This window comes from Saccharomyces eubayanus, chromosome XVI (genome assembly GCF_001298625.1).
Source record: "Saccharomyces eubayanus strain FM1318 chromosome XVI, whole genome shotgun sequence".
Classification (NCBI taxonomy): domain Eukaryota; kingdom Fungi; phylum Ascomycota; class Saccharomycetes; order Saccharomycetales; family Saccharomycetaceae; genus Saccharomyces; species Saccharomyces eubayanus.
This window is the reverse complement of record NC_030975.1, coordinates 638977-655061: the sequence shown is the minus strand read 5'-3', so window position 1 is coordinate 655061 and position 16085 is coordinate 638977. Positions and strand designations below refer to the sequence as shown.

The following is a 16085-nucleotide window of genomic DNA, read 5'->3' as shown; positions in this document are numbered from 1 at the left end:
TATGTTTATCTTATGTTAATAAGTCTTTTTGCCCATAGTTAACAGCTATGATACAGATGGCTAATTCGATTATTGCCATGTTCTCCAACGCAGGTGGTACCGTTACATCTAACTCCTTCATCTCCATCGGAAGAGTGATTTTATCATCATTGTGAGCCTGAACGGGCTTCTTTAGAATCAATTCACGGCATTTCTTACCCAGGTCTCTCAACGTGCTCGTGTACTCCGCCGTAAGCCTTTCAGGTGTGTGTATCAGTAGATAAAATAGCCAATCTTGGAAACGGCGGTGGTTTGTTCCTTTTTTATAGATTTCTTTTATCCAAGTATTTGACATAAATTTCATGAGAACCCAAAGTTCTTTGGATGTGATCTTCTCACAAAACATAGTGTGTCGTGGGTCATTACCTATAATATATTTGAACCATTGGTTGTACCCGCTAAGTGTATGCGTATCGCCTTCTGCGATTATCCTTTTGATATCCTCATAATTATTAATATTTGCCTTCCCCAGTCGTACCAAGATACTCTTCGCCCATTCTTCATCGAACTCTAGTTTCTGTTCCGTATTTTCCTCATTTTCTGGAAAGGTATGCTCATTTAAAACATTAATAATTTTTTCAACTTTAGAATTCTTGCACGGTACGTCTTTTAAATAATTCATCAGACAGAATAGTAAATGATTCAACGTCTCGTCATCATAACCCGTAAACTCGTAAGCATTGTTCAAAACCACATATTTTGCGGAATTGAACCACTTTACCAACATATCTGCGTTCTTTTGAAGTCTGCTTAAAGGTGGCGAGACAATGCGCTTCTTGGTGACCTCTTCATCCTCATCGTCGTACATGCTCGATTTGTGTCGTGTCCTCTTCTGGAGATTCACTTGACTACTAATCGATATGGCGTTGGTTCTTAATGCTTGTTCTCTTACACCGTTAAGATATTTAATGACATCAGGATTCACTGAAGAGTCTGATAACGCAAATGCACGAGATTGGCCAAAAATAGCATCAGGTGCTTGACTCTCTCCTTTCTTCATCTTCGATTACTCCACTTCCAATCTATTTCAATTGTCGAATTTTGGTAGTACTAATGTATATTGATTATTTTACATACTCGAATATAGCCTAAATAACGATGATCGACCACCCAGACAGTGCATAGACAGAAATTAAAGTAATCCATTGTGAATGCATACCAAATAGAAAGGCAACTTAATGTTATTTATTCATTAGAAATAAATCTCTTCTTATAAATTTTGAATTTGAATGTTTTCGATTGCCTCTTCTCTTTGCACCTCTATATGTGTTGCGTTGAAAATCATTTGCCTGAATCAACAACACCAAGCACCTCTTTCACGGTTTCGCTACCTTCTTCTTAGGCTTTAACCTTGGAACGACGGACTTCCTCTTTAGCTTGGCAATTACATGCTCGTCGAATTCAGAGTCGCATGCAGGACATTTATTCCCAGGCGGTATGATTGACAGAACACATAAGCATACCGAACAGATAAACCCAATGGCAACGACTCTTCCCGTTAAGTAGCACGAAGTTCTGAAATCCACAGATCCATGATTTGGTTTGACAATTATAGGTCTTAGTGATGGGTCAATAAACATTGCTGTCGCTAAATATTGAATCAAGCCCTGCGTAGAATTCACATGTAGGTAAACACCATTTGTTGCATCCGTAGTTTGCTGTAAAAAGGTACTCTCCTTTGAACCACCGATTTTCACTACATCTATAGGACATTTCATTTTCGTTGCAGAGAAGATACAGTTCATTATAGGGATGTATTGGAAAATTTCATCTTTACTACTGCCACTACCGCATGTAAGGACCATTAGCCTTGATTTTAACGAAGTAGTTACTGACTCTTTGGAAATTCTGTTCACATATGTCAATCCGGCTGACATGGCACCAGCTAATGTGCTCCTTTGGCTATTTTCTTCAATTTGATTTTTCTCTAGTTCAAATAGTTTGTAGACTTCTTCCACCAGTGTCTCATCAACGTTTCTGAATCGCCTATACATATCGGAATTGATAATCTTGAGATCACTACGGTTCCTATTATCAGACCTAGGAGCTTTCGAGGTAGTTGTGCTAGAAGTGCTTTCAGGGTATAGATATTTGATTCCTTGGGAATATGCGGCAATGACTGCTACTTTGTTGGCACTATTAAAAGCTAGGTGCGCATTGAGAAATACAATCAAGGCCTCTAGTACCTTTATTATACTACCCTTTTCATTTCCTTCTTCATCGAAAGTCGTCCATAACTTTGGTGCAATCTCTATAATAACGGTAAGTAATGATGGAGATTCTTCGGTTACTTGATTTCTTGACCTAGTGTGTTTAAACGTTGGATCAGATATAGCATCCATAGTTGGTTGCTTTGCTGTGATAGACTTGGGTGTTGCGCCCTGTTTTTTGGCTTCGAATGAACTTCATTGTTTTCAGTAGTTCTCATCTTACTTGAAATTTCGGATTAAACTTTAACAAGACGACACTAGCGCTGAAAAAAAAAAAGCATATGAACCAAGAACTTTATGAAAAAATGATTTAGATTTATTCATTTGCTTGTTGCAAGTTATTTTKTTCGTTTATTTATCAGATTATTTTTACATACACCATGAATTGTCGATCCTATTTCGTAGTATGGTCTGTTTTCAAACTCTTTTTAAGCTGTTCAATTTTCGACTGTGCTCCTGATTTCGGCTGTTCTTTTTCTAGCTTACTTAGTTTCTCTAGAGCTTCAGTATATCTCTTGTTAGAAGGTTTTATGGAGCCTTTGGTGGCATTAGTGCTTTGTCTCTTCAATTGACGTTGCATTTCTTCACTGAACTGCAATCTTAGTATAGTTTTCAAATCATCGATGGAACAATACGATAGTTCGTTCCTTTCCACATATCTGAACAATTCAGTTTCATTAGAACCACATAGAGAATAGAAGTTCATTGTAATGTTCATATTAATTTTGGATGGCTCTGAAGAAAGATTTCTATAAGCATGTTGTAAGACGTTTACGTTTCTTAACATTTTCTTGATTCCGTTATTGTTCAATACTTTTATGGAGTTAGCGCCTTTAATTAAGGCGTAATTGTTAATTATATCAAGACCAATAAGCACTGCGTTTTTTTCCTTTTCTGACAATTGTTGTTTTAGTTTGTTTTCAGTCCTTCTCAATTCAGAGATTAATGAAGCTATATTTTGATCTAATTCAATACTGCCCACATCCATATTCCAAATCTTGGTATTTTGAAAAAATGACCCAATGTCATATATACACAAGGCTCTAATATTGAGCCTTAGTATGGTCATTAGTTTAAATTTCAACGCTTTGAATCCGTCAACAGTTTCATCAAATTTTTTGGAAGCCTTGTCATCCAATAAAATCTTTAAATTTCCCAATGAGGTTGGGTTGGTATTTGGGTTTAAAACATTCAGATTCATTGATTCAGAAAACGACCAGTTGCTTCTTAATTTATCGGCATCCAACATAGGCTCTTGGTTTAATTCCTCAATATTAATGGCTTTCTTCAAACCTGGCAGCCAATTTAAGATCCATATCACAGTGGAAGAAAACTGCAGGATTGTATCCAAGGTCAAGTTATTGAATAAATCAGATTTACTTAAACCTTTGCCGGCTTGATAAAAACAAGGTATGTCCTTAAATAATCCTTTGGATTCTTCATTGAAAAGTGTTTCATCTCCATTCAAAATCATTTGCTCCTGATCCATCAAAGTGCCATTTTGTAGCCATATTGTGATAATTTTTCTACTCAAGTGCCTGTCAGAAGTGCCGATTAGATTATTGAATAGTCCTGAGTAGTAGTTGCAAAAATGGTCCAGAAGGTCCAAAATGCAATATGAAATCTTTGTTCTGAAAGTGTTTGCTGTATTGAAAACATTCAGCAGGTTGTAAAATAGTCTTTGGAAATCTAGTGCTGTTTTGAATATGTTATGATTTTCGTCAGATGATTCTAACGCGTATGGATTGTTAGATTCTACTTCAATTGTGAATAGATAATTCAGAGTCATCTGAATTCTTGGAAGAAAACTTTTATTCACATAATCATGGAAAAAGGTCAATGACGGAACAACACTTTCATTCAAGAGAGTTGGCACAATTGTTGATGTAGACTGTGTAAATAATAAAAACGGATCTAAAATCACTTTCATATTGAAAATAGAGGGTGGGACTAACGGTTCATCTTGCTCAAATGATTCATCCTTGACATAAATAGAATCCAAATCCATGTTGGAAGAAACGGAGAATCCAGGAAAAATGTCTTTCAATAAAGCTTTTAACTCAAAGGCTTGGTCCTTTGCAGAAGAGTTATCCTCAATGTTATGTTCCAGCGAAAAAATTTTGGGATTTTTCCTTTTAGGTAAATTAGGAGCTTTATTGGTTGTGCCATTTATTGTTTTATCACTTCCATTAGCACTACTAATTAGCAACCCAGGGTTGTTAATGTACCTTACAAGTAGCAACTCTATTTCGTCTAATAGTTTGGTCCAAATTTTATCGAACTTGTAAGCAGGTTTCGCTGAAGAGGTTGGTTGAAGAACGTTTGACATTTCAAAAATAACGCGATGGCACTGAATAGCATAAAGTAACTTTAGGAAAATTTCCCAAAAACATTCTCTCAAAATAATGGAAAGTATGTCTTGTACGGGCAGACCGAACTGATTATCATTTTTCAAGCTACTGGCCATTTTGAGCAAAGAAGGATGCTTCAAACGTATAGAATCTGTACTCTTCACAATGATATTATGGATTTCCTCTTTGGCTCTCTCTGCTATGATGTTGAATGCAATAGGTAGCTTATTAATGTTATTGATGATCGTTAACAAGAATCCAATTCTGCTAAACCCTTCATTTTCTTGGTTCCGAGATGATGCCAACGATGAATGAGATGCAATATTCTCTTGCAGCATGACTTCCCCTTTATTTAATGACTGGTCATGGATGAATTGCTCGAGGTTTTTATTTATAGCCTTAGCATGCTCCATAATATCTATATTGACTATGTTATAAAGATAATTTTCCAAGCTGGTGAAACCGTTGTGGGACACACTTATGATCTTGAAAATATCATTATTTGTCACTTGAGTGAAATTCGTCTTGTTAGATTTGGAGTACATGATGTCATGAATCTCTTCAATCAGATTATTGAAAAGCAAGTGCTCTTGTAGTTCTAGTTGTTGGTTTATAGGCCTCAAAATCTCCACTGTTTTTAGAGACTTGTTGTTCATTAGTATGAATCCTCTTTCTAATAGAATTTGTACCTGATAGAAATTTTCCTTTCTGATGCTCTCTTCAATTTTTTCAGGAATCTGTAATAGCTCCTCAATATTGACCAAGACATCAACCATCCTCGTATATTTTAAGTTGTTATCATTCAATTCCTGTAAAGATCCTTTGTCCGTGGTAATCTTCTCATTTGCTTCCTTCAAGCATCTTTTCAGATTTAAGGTTTGTTCTTGAGCCTGCATAATGGAGCCTACGACCTTCCCATAAGATGCCACGTTAGTGTTAAAGACTTGGCTGTGTTCATTAACAACGTCTTCCAAATGGCTGCCAATTTGTGACTTCAATTGATTGAATTCGTCGTACCTGTGGCCTAGTCCCACAGATGTATCATCCAAAAACGCAAGTGCTAGTTCCAGAGGATTGGTGTTATCCGAAAGAATTCTATTCCATTGGATATCTATCCTGCTTAAATCGTTTTGAAGGTGGTCCAGAGAACTATTCATAGCAGACTGCTGAGTCTCTGAAAGACTGTTAATGGAAAGACCACGTCTTCTTCCCTTTTGTATCGGTTTTAGGTGATCCATGTTATGCTGACGGGAGGTGTGGTGGTAGCAGTGGTAAAGCGGCGAACCTAATAATTTTGTTTCTTTGCTCGCCTAAACGATAGTCTTTGTTTAAAGCTTATTATTGTCAATCAAAATAGTTGCTAATAAACCCTTCTCGTTACCCGCGAGATTTGTGCAAAAAAAAAAGGAATAACGCCATTGTAAGAGTATGATGTGCATGTACGTATCTCTAGATATAAATATATATGCCTTTGTGTATATGCGATTACAGGGATGAGAATAGCTCGGTTTTGAAATCATCGACTTCCTTAATCAGGTGGTCTCTTAATTTGGACATGGAACTCAACTCGGATTCATAAGTGAAGTCGAAGGGGCCTTGTAGACACACTGGTTCGTCGTCCGGTTTCCGTACATCAGTTAGGAACGGATGTGATATGGCTTGTTCCACGTTCAGCCTGTGCGTGGAGTCCCAATGGAGTAGCGATTCGATGAGGTCTATGGCTTCGTGCGACGCAAAGGGGAACATATTAGACCATGGGATTTTTTTATATACAGGGTTGTTGCTGTTTTTGCCAAGATTCCAGGCTTTAATGGTGCCAAACTTGATTAGAAGGTCCTTTTCGGGGGTACCCAATACTTTAATGATCTCGAAAACCTGGTGCATGGAATCTCGTCCCATGAAGACAGGTTTCCGGGCATAAAATTCCGCAAGGATACAGCCGACGGCCCAGATGTCGATGGACTTGTCGTACGGTTGGTTAGACAAAAGCAGCTCAGGTGCTCTGTACCACCTCGTAGCAACGTAGTTGGTTATATGGGGCTGCACAGCGGAATTTGTTGTTTGGCATTGGAAAAACTCGGTATGGATACCTCTAGCGAGACCGAAATCACAGATCTTCAGGCACCCATTCAAAGTGCACAGGATGTTTCCGGGCTTCAGGTCCCGATGGATGACGTCTGCACTGTGTATGTACTTCAACCCGCACAAGATCTGGTAAAGAAAATATTTAATGTGGAACTCCGATAGCTGCACGGAGGAGTGAATCACTTTAGCGAGGTCGTAGTCGATCAGCTCCTGGTAGCAGTACAGTCCATCGTAGGGCGAGCTGGAGACAATCTCGAGGTCGATCAGATTGACGATGTTCTTATGACCTTTGAAAAAATTCATGAATTTCAACTCGCGAATCGCCCTTTTTAAAAGAATCTCCTTGTTAAAGATGTTACTGATCTTCTTGACTGCAATCTTAGCGGGTGGATTCTGGCCCTTGAACTTTACAGAACACACGGTTCCATAGGCGCCCTTGCCCAGAAACTGGATGATCTCATAGTACCCTGGAATGGATATCCTCTCCTTGGCGAAAATGGTCCTCTCCTGAGGGGGAGCGAGACTGGGGGGCACATTCAGAGCCCTGGTGTTGTCCGTGAGCATGCGATTCATTCTTGAGGCCCTGCATACATCCATACTTCCGCCGACCTGTTGCACCGCACGACGTTAAATACTCCCAAGTGTCACAAATTAGTGGCGCCGTGTCCTACCCGCACGCCTCGTCGCACGCGATATACTGTTAATCACCCGCCTTTTGCCGCCTGTTTTTTTCGCCGTTCGTTTATTTAGCGGTGGGCAAACAAACAACACAGTGTTTATTGCTGGTGACCACTGTTAAGGAAGGTTTGTTTTGGGTCGTGTTTTGTACTTGTTTCTGCTCAATTGACTAGCACACACACATTACCACACACATACAATGGCTGCCCCAAGAGAACCTAAGAAGAGAACCACTAGAAAGAAGAAGGACCCAAACGCCCCCAAAAGGGCTTTGTCCGCCTATATGTTTTTCGCTAACGAAAACAGAGACATTGTTCGTTCTGAAAATCCAGATATCACGTTTGGACAGGTCGGTAAGAAGCTTGGTGAGAAGTGGAAGGCCTTGACCCCAGAGGAAAAGCAACCTTATGAGGCCAAGGCGCAGGCCGACAAGAAGAGATACGAGTCCGAAAAGGAGTTGTATAATGCCACTTTGGCTTAGTGGTGCTTCGCGCACGCGTCTCTTTTTTCCTTTCCTCTTTATTCTTTCTGAAGCTTGGTTTATTTGTCTCTCTATCTTTTTCTTCCCATCTTTTCTACCACTTACTTCTATATCTATACATATGATTAAATAAATAAATAAAAAAAATTGTATTATTAATATATATTATATTATTATTGTGTCTTATTTTTTTTTATTAACTAGGCCATCTGGCCATGCATTAGGAACGTGGACCGGGTGCAGCTCCTCTCAGTTAAGGGCAGGATCAACTTGAAGGCGTCTCCTTCGTTCAGGTAGTACCGGAACATCCGTTTCATCCTAATGAACCCCATCCCTTCATACAGGTTCAGCGCCGCCACATTTTCTACCTCTGTCTCTAGCATAATCTCGTCGCAGTGAGCTCTCTGCATCTTGTCGATCGCAATCTCTACCAGCGTCTTCGCTATGCCATGACCACGGTACGTGGATTCCACGGCAAGCATTCCTATGTATCCTCTCTGTCTGACGTTCCTGTGCGGATCCGTCTTGCACACAATGCACCCGATTGGTGCACTAGGTGTGCTACTCTTGACGTCCACAGCAATGTACGTCAATTCAGGCCATTGGTTTAAGAAATACCTATATACATATATCGAATACGGCTCTGATAAGTCCGCGTCTATCAGCTTCTTGATGCTTGCAAACTGCTCTTCGTTGCGTATGTCCAATGGTTTGTACACTATTTCCATGGTTGCGCCCAGCACCTCTCTTTGGTACTGACGTCTTTTTCCCTGCAATTCTCTTTCTACACTAACTCAAGTGTGTATTGCTCATCATTATTGTTATGATTATTGCTCTGGAGAGCCTTTTACCGCTCTCGGCTACCCGGTTTCTTGGTAATTATGGAACTATATAATAGCGATGCCCTTATTTAACCACACCACCTTTCCCAGAGCAGGATTACAAGAGAATCATTTCAAACAATAGCGTACTACTATCTTCTGTAAGCGACCTCTACCTCTTTTTCTCTTAAACATTATGGCAGATCCTGGTGGTAAAAACACTGCATCTGCAGAGCAGACAACAATGCCGCTTCAAACTACTGCTACTATCATTAATGCAATATCTGGGGAATCTATTACAACTAATGTGAACTTCTTTGTTTCCTTGGACGAGTTTAAACAGTTCATGACTAGAAAATGGAATATACCCCCTGATCAGTTGCTGATTTTGTTGCCTTACGGTAATAAACTAAAACCGTCCATGTTTAAAGAGTTGCTAATAAATAGATCCTTCACGTTAAATGAGTTTTATGTGTATGATAGAAGACTGTTTTCACTTGTTCATAAACCTACACCAGTGAACGCCGCCACTTCGCAGGACATTAGCTTTGAAAATACCCTTAATTCTAAAGATTTAACCCAGACTTTGGAATATTTAATCAAAAATAGTCACGTAGGTGAAGGTAGCGACACTATCATGATCAAGCCTATGCCCTCACCCTTAGAAGATGCAGATGTGACTGTTCCGCGCTTAGATTACCACACCGTAACTAGCTTACTAACCACGAATCTAGGTTGGTTAAGCGCTCTGGAAATAGACGTCCATTATTTCAGAAGTCTCATACCAGACATCATAGCCCAGATTACCCACATATTTAACAGTTTGACGGTTTGCTCACAATACCTAAAATTGTACTGCTTTGATGTCGAAACCTTGTATAATTCAAACGTTCAATTCTTAAATCAATTGATAGACAATGGCATGACCTCAAAATGGGAAAAATGTTTCAAAGACACTCTGAGTAAATTGACTGGTTTAGAGGGTGACTCTTTACAAAAGTTTACTAATGTCGAATCTCTCCTGGAAAATGAAAAATCTGTAAAGTTTTTGAATCATTCCATTAATAATAAGCTGAACAAGATCAAGAGAGAAATTGACGAAAATTCGAATTTCAGAGACACCATCACAAAAAACATTGACCAACTGCGGCAACAGTTCACTCCCAATGAATCTAAATATGAACTAGAAGACAAAATGGCCGCAAGCTTCAAGGATTTGGTATCAGATTTGCGATCAAGAAGCAGAGATGTTCTTGATAAAGAACCAGAAGAATTCAACGATCAAGCATTTCTAAAAAGTATGAATGAGACGTTGGAAAAGGATAAGAAAAATTCTATAAAGTCCTTATTTACTATCTCACAAGCCCTATACTGTCAAACTGAAGAACTCATGAATTTGAAGAAAAGATTGCAAATGCATGCCATTGTCACGTTGGGGAACATAGCATTCACTCAAATGGAAATTTTAGGCATAAAGAAGTTGTTGTTAAATGACTGTAATAAGGATTTAGAACTATACAAGAAATATGAAGTGGAATTCGCCCAAGTGGAGGATTTACCCCTAATATATGGGCTCTATCTAATGGAAAAATACCGTAGGCTATCATGGTTTCAACAAATCGTGTCATTTGTTTCGAGTTTTGATCAAGATTTAGAGTTGTTTAAACAAAACGAACTGCACACAAGAAGTAGATGGATTAAAAATTTTGGTTCCATTGCAACCGTTTTCTGTGAAGATTTATTATCCTCTTCAGATTTTGATAAATTGAATGAATATCATTCCATTCCTCCTCCACCTAATGATAAAGAAAAACATAAGGACAAGAATGCAATCACTCAATATCACAAAGGTCTACAGGAACTATCTCAGGTCATTGACAATTACATGGTACAAATTAAAGAAACAAACGTCCCAGAACCAATCATCGATTTGCTATCGAAAACACTCACCGAAGCCAAAAGATTTCATATAATTTACTCTAATTTCAAAACTCATAACAACAATAGTTTTAACAGTAGTAATAATTCTCTCGAAGAATCTGTCATGTTGAGAAGCGATGAACTAGTTAAAGGGTATAAAACAAGAATAAAAAAACTAGAATCACTTTTGCATGAGCTTCAGTATTCTGACGTAAACCACTGGCCCCTGGGTATTTTGAACACTCATATCAAACCGTTCCATAGTATCATTCCAAGTGTAAATAAAAAAAAGTTTTTAAGCGCATCTGTGTTGTTAGAACCTTCTGACTTAAACAACAGTAGTATACCACAAATTAACGGTCATCGAGTTGAAGAGTTGGAGAGTAATTTGCAAGATTTATTGCAACAAATTCAATCATTGAAGGATGAAAACATTCAAAAATCGAAGGAAATCTCTGATATGAGGAGAAATTTGAGCGATGCGGAAGTGGAAAAGACAGCATATCGCGAAACGTTAACTAACTTAAATCAGGAACTGGCACGGTTAACTAACGAAGAACAGTCGCATAAAACCGAAATTTTTGCACTTAATGTCTCATTTAAAAAGCACTTGAACGATATAGTTGACCATGATAATGAGAAATTGATAAACATCAATAAACTAAAAAGCGACTATGATGATGTGTTTAAATCCAGGGAACGCTTACAAGTTGAGATGAGTGAAATTCGTAAAACGCATAAAGAAGAGATTGATTCATTAAAGAATGCTATCGAAAGATTAAATGGACAAATTACAACTTTGGAAAAAAGTGAAAGTGAGGCCAAATCAAGTTCGATCGAAAAAATCGAAAAAATCGATACCATTTCCTTTCGCAATGACGGGAATATGAACGATATGGTTTCCACACAAGCTTTGCAAGATAAGATGTTTGATATTATCTCAACAAATGTTTTCATCTTGGAGAATATTGGGCTATTGCTAACCTTTGATAATAACAATAACATTCAAATCAGGCGTGTCAAAGGGTTGAAAAAGGGTGTCACTCAAAGCAATATTTTGGATGAAAGTACTCAAATGTTGGACACTGCTGATAACTCGGTAATAAAGAGTCCAGTTTTTCAAAAATTAAAGGACGAATATAACTTGATAAAGTCGAGCGTCAATGGAGTTGATAAAGATGCCCAGCAAAGCATATTTGTGGAAAATATTGCACAATTATATGACAATAAACTGTACGAAGTTGCAGTCATTAGAAGATTCAAAGACATTGAAACTTTGGCAAAAAAATTAACCAAAGAGAATAAAATTAAGAGAACAGTATTGGAAAGGTGTCAAAGGGAAAAGGTTACCTTGAGAAATTTTCAAATTGGCGATTTAGCGTTATTTTTACCAACAAGAGAAAACGTTAACTCCGTTGGGTCTATGTCATCGTCGACTTCATCGCTCAGCTCATCATTTTCGTCCGTTGACTTATCAACACCGCCACCTTTAGATGCCATGTCTATACAATCCTCCCCCTCGATAATACACAGCAATATTGTCTCCCAAGGAAATACTGCTAGCAAGGAAAAGAGCAAGCAAATGAGACCTTGGGCTGCATTTACAGCGTTTGAGGAAAACACAAGATATTTCTTAAAAGACGAAAAGGGATTGACAAAAGGGAAGGAATGGTTTGTAGGAAGAATCATCACATTGGAACATTTTGTAGCGGATAGCTCCTCTAATAACCCGCTCCGATTACCCAAGGGTGCCGTTTGGTTTCAAGTCACTGCTGTTGTAGTCTCCTACCAAGGAATTTGAGTCCGGCTGAACGTTTGTTGAGAGTAACAATATTCTTTATAATTAATCACTTTATATCTATATAACACTATTCCTTCGATTTAATAATTCATCTTGTCAATCACCAAGTTTCCTGAATATATCTATCGCATTTTTCCATGTCTTTCAGGTATTTTTTGGCAGCCTCCTCATTTTTGAATCCACCCCATTTCTTCAACATCTCAACAAATGTCAATCTAATCTGAATAGGCATCTTACCTGATGAGCCACATAAAAAAAAAACAGCATCTTTGTTGATCACCAGTTCAGTAATTTCTTCGCCCAATCTCCACAAATTATCCTGAACATACTTGACACCTGGTGAGTTTTCACTATCTCTAGAAAAGGATGTAGACAAAGAAATCTTATCTTTACGGGACCAATCTTCCAATGTATCTCTATATATATAGTCTTTGTCTTTATACCTACAGCCGAAAAATAGCCTCATGTTGTCGGATACTTCTCCTTTAATCACGGATAGCAATGGGGCTAAACCAACACCTGGTCCAACAAGAATAATTGGTTTATTTAAAAACTCTTGCTTGATTATGTGATTATTTTGTAATTTGTACCTCACTTGTTCCCCCTCTTGCAAGAGCGCAATGTAATTAGTACATATTCCCTTCCTAATTCTTCTTAAAATAGTTTTATATTTCACTACCGCTACTGTTAGTTCGATGTTTGGATCTCTAGGACCACTAGAAATAGAGTAATACCTTGGCTTAATGATAGGCAAATAATCCAACACATATTTCCAGGGCAACTTTACAGAAAGAAAGTCTTCCAATACCTCAAGAATTGATCTTCTAGGTCTATTACAGTAGTCATACAAATCCTGCATATCTTGATCGGTAGCAAATTGACGTAATTTTTCCTTTTGATCATTTAGCTGTTCTTTGCCACGTTCCATTTTAGTTATATCTGTTGCAAAAGTCCAAGTCTTCAAAAAGAAACTTGTTCTGGGAATGCTCATGAAATCACAATGATATTTTAGTAAGTTTCTCAAAGTCAGCGGTTTGATTAACCCACCATCTTTGAGATCTTTTGGAACTCCGTTGGTAAAATCCAATGGTTTGTCGGCAACCTCTAACCAGTGGCTTTGATTTTCTAAAAAGTTCGACACATCTTCATCTGTATTACAGGGATAAATAGCTGCTGTATCCCCAGGATCATACTTTTCTTCTTCTATATTTTCAATACTACTAAACGTAAACTGTCTTATGTCTTGGAAATGATCATGAGATGTGATTCTTTTGTTAATGTTAACTTTACCAATCTTCACCGATTCATCACCTTGAAATTCGATTTTAGTTTCATTGAGATCTTCATTCGCATTCTCGTCTGCAATTTGTAAATAAGATATTGGCTCTAAGTAAATTTCTGGATCCAGCTCTTCCCGTTTAATTATCTTATTGCCCAACCTTCTATTGGGGAACTTCTTTAATAGAAATTCCAATGCTTTCCTTTCGTATTCAAAATATACTGATTCAACGCCAAGACCAGTTCCTTTATTGCTCCCAGCCATGGCTTGATCGTCAGCCTCTAACCTATCGAATAGCTCATTTGCACCCAATTGCGCTACAATTCGTTGGTGTAATTTTCTAATGGCATAATTGAATTTGGGATAAGATGAATCACCTAGTCCAAACATGGCAGTTTGAATATGGTTTAAGAAGTTCGGCGGTAGGTTTTTCTTTTTCAAAAAAGACCAAAGTGTTACTGGTGTTTCACGTTTTGATGTAGCATTCCTTGGCAGTTCACCCTGACCTGTGGTGGAGCATATGATAAAAAGGTACTTGCACTTTAAGATATCCTGTGCGTCATAATCACCAATGGAACAGAATGTATGTGGGAAGTGCCAGCGATGTAGTCGATGGGACAAGATCGTAGCAAAATCATGCGCATTACCTGTCTCTGATCCATAAAGGATGACGATCTTCTTGCTCGATGACATGCAGAGTAAGCTAAAATATCTTTTGGTAATGTCTACCTCAGTCGTATTTTGATTTGGATGGAAGAACTGTAAATTAATTTTTTTTTTTTTTTTTTTTTTTTTCATGTAGTCATCGCATTGCAGCAAATGCTTATTTACTAAGTAAAGCGGATAGTTAAATGAATGTACATTGAAATAGTATGAAACCATTTCGGATATTTACAGGATCTATATATGTACATAGTTGCGATATGAGAACCAATTCTCGTTTAGCTCCTGTTCTTACCTTAGTCTTACACCATATTCTTCAACCAATTTAGAACAAACCGTATCTTGTAAAGCGTTGACTTCAGCGTTTGTTAGATTTCTATCCATCGATTGATAGTTGATTCTATAGCACAAGGATTTTCTACCAGTTTTAGGGTGAGTGAAATCATCAACTAGCTTAACACTCTCTACTAAATCGCCAGCAATATTTCTGATTATTTCCATTAAATCGTTTTCATGAACCTGATGAACATCAGGCTTATCCATTGGCAACCAAAATGCAACGTCCCTAAATGAGCCTGGATGTTTGGAGTATGGTTTGAAAGAGCTAATCGAACCTTTGGAAAATTGTTTCAAAAATCTTTCATCAGATGTCCAAAGCAGTCTAATGTCAGGTATTTCGAAAAGAAGCATAGCAATACGGTCCAGGCCCAAACCAAAGGCCCATCCAATGGTTTCAGAAGGTTTATAGCCCGCTTTAAGTAGCACGTCTTGACGAATCAATCCGCAACCGCAAAGTTCCAGCCATTCCCCTTGCCACCAGACTTCTATTTCCCATGATGGTGCAGTCCAGGGGAAATAAGCGTTAATCCAACGAACTTTCAACTGTTTAGGTATATCGTTTGATTTACTTTCGACCATACTGGTGATTTTTTTGTTGAAGACTTCAGAAACGACTAACTCGATGGACCTTTTCAAATGTTGGGAACATAAATCTACCTCCAAATCGGTCATGTATTCCTGTTTAGGATTATCCTCTTTCAAGGGTAAAGTGTCATCGCTGACAGTTATCTTAACATTTTCCTTCTTCAGTTGATCTTCAACCGATTTAATATCATCGCGGATCTTAACAATATGAGTAGGTTCCTTTGAGCCATCTTTGGCCTCCGTTCGCTTCCAAATGGTGGCCCCTTCCATTTGATGGAATACGGGATAATGGGTTTTGTCAATTTCATCTCTTCTATAAACATCCGCAGATATTAGAAACCCGGCTTTACTGCCATCTATATTATTCTTTATTCTCTGAAAGCATTCCAATTCGTGGGCAGAAGTATGTGTTCTCAACAGGTGTGTTTCATTTATATAATAGGTGTCTGATTTAGACCTTCCAGGATGATCCTTGGGAAACCCTAAAGAGTCGAAGTTTTCCATAGTAGTGACTACCGGTCTGAAATTATTAAAGGTCTTGAATGATTTGTCGATTGAATTTAACTTCTTCTCAATCAAATCACGAAGAATACCTACCGGATGTGATTCCTTTAAATGTAATGCTTTATCTGTTAGATTGATTATTGAGTCTGTAACGTTGCATATCTTGGGGTTTGTCGTATACTTCACACCGTTGATTTCCACGTGCTGAGCTTTAAGGGTTGAATATAAGCGATAAAGACCGGTCCTGGTCCTTACTATGCTATTGGGAAACATAAAGCCACTTGTAAAAAGGGGAGATTCTTTGTCTGTTTATTTCTTTTAGTTCGTGG

At 38.1% G+C, this 16085-nt stretch overlaps 9 protein-coding genes across 9 annotated transcripts; 2 read left to right on the top strand and 7 right to left on the bottom strand.

Annotated features, from left to right (window-relative positions):
• Positions 1–10: 10 nt before the first annotated feature.
• Positions 11–1039, bottom strand: BRR1 (Brr1p; the record flags this gene model as incomplete). Its single annotated transcript, XM_018368496.1, has 1 exon — positions 11–1039. The coding sequence occupies one exon, from the start codon at positions 1037–1039 to the stop codon at positions 11–13; it is 1029 nt and encodes a 342-aa protein (XP_018219076.1).
• Positions 1040–1355: 316 nt separating this feature from the next.
• On the bottom strand, positions 1356–2381 carry TFB4 (TFIIH/NER complex subunit TFB4; the record flags this gene model as incomplete). The annotated part of the gene is made up of 1 exon (XM_018368495.1): positions 1356–2381. One exon carries the CDS (start codon positions 2379–2381, stop codon positions 1356–1358), a length of 1026 nt encoding a protein of 341 aa, XP_018219075.1.
• A 262-nt stretch (positions 2382–2643) lies between these two features.
• SEC8 (exocyst subunit SEC8) lies at positions 2644–5838 on the bottom strand (the record flags this gene model as incomplete). The annotated part of the gene is made up of 1 exon (XM_018368494.1): positions 2644–5838. The coding sequence occupies one exon, from the start codon at positions 5836–5838 to the stop codon at positions 2644–2646; it is 3195 nt and encodes a 1064-aa protein (XP_018219074.1).
• A 247-nt stretch (positions 5839–6085) lies between these two features.
• SMK1 (mitogen-activated protein kinase SMK1) lies at positions 6086–7282 on the bottom strand (the record flags this gene model as incomplete). The annotated part of the gene is made up of 1 exon (XM_018368493.1): positions 6086–7282. The coding sequence occupies one exon, from the start codon at positions 7280–7282 to the stop codon at positions 6086–6088; it is 1197 nt and encodes a 398-aa protein (XP_018219073.1).
• A 280-nt stretch (positions 7283–7562) lies between these two features.
• On the top strand, positions 7563–7844 carry NHP6A (high-mobility group nucleosome-binding protein; the record flags this gene model as incomplete). The annotated part of the gene is made up of 1 exon (XM_018368492.1): positions 7563–7844. The coding sequence occupies one exon, from the start codon at positions 7563–7565 to the stop codon at positions 7842–7844; it is 282 nt and encodes a 93-aa protein (XP_018219072.1).
• Positions 7845–8044: 200 nt separating this feature from the next.
• MAK3 (peptide alpha-N-acetyltransferase MAK3) lies at positions 8045–8572 on the bottom strand (the record flags this gene model as incomplete). The annotated part of the gene is made up of 1 exon (XM_018368491.1): positions 8045–8572. The coding sequence occupies one exon, from the start codon at positions 8570–8572 to the stop codon at positions 8045–8047; it is 528 nt and encodes a 175-aa protein (XP_018219071.1).
• Positions 8573–8861: 289 nt separating this feature from the next.
• Positions 8862–12386, top strand: ATG11 (autophagy protein ATG11; the record flags this gene model as incomplete). Its single annotated transcript, XM_018368490.1, has 1 exon — positions 8862–12386. The coding sequence occupies one exon, from the start codon at positions 8862–8864 to the stop codon at positions 12384–12386; it is 3525 nt and encodes a 1174-aa protein (XP_018219070.1).
• Positions 12387–12486: 100 nt separating this feature from the next.
• On the bottom strand, positions 12487–14547 carry TAH18 (NAPDH-dependent diflavin reductase; the record flags this gene model as incomplete). The annotated part of the gene is made up of 1 exon (XM_018368489.1): positions 12487–14547. The coding sequence occupies one exon, from the start codon at positions 14545–14547 to the stop codon at positions 12487–12489; it is 2061 nt and encodes a 686-aa protein (XP_018219069.1).
• A 72-nt stretch (positions 14548–14619) lies between these two features.
• Positions 14620–16029, bottom strand: MSF1 (phenylalanine--tRNA ligase; the record flags this gene model as incomplete). Its single annotated transcript, XM_018368488.1, has 1 exon — positions 14620–16029. One exon carries the CDS (start codon positions 16027–16029, stop codon positions 14620–14622), a length of 1410 nt encoding a protein of 469 aa, XP_018219068.1.
• Between the last annotated feature and the right edge of the window lie 56 nt (positions 16030–16085).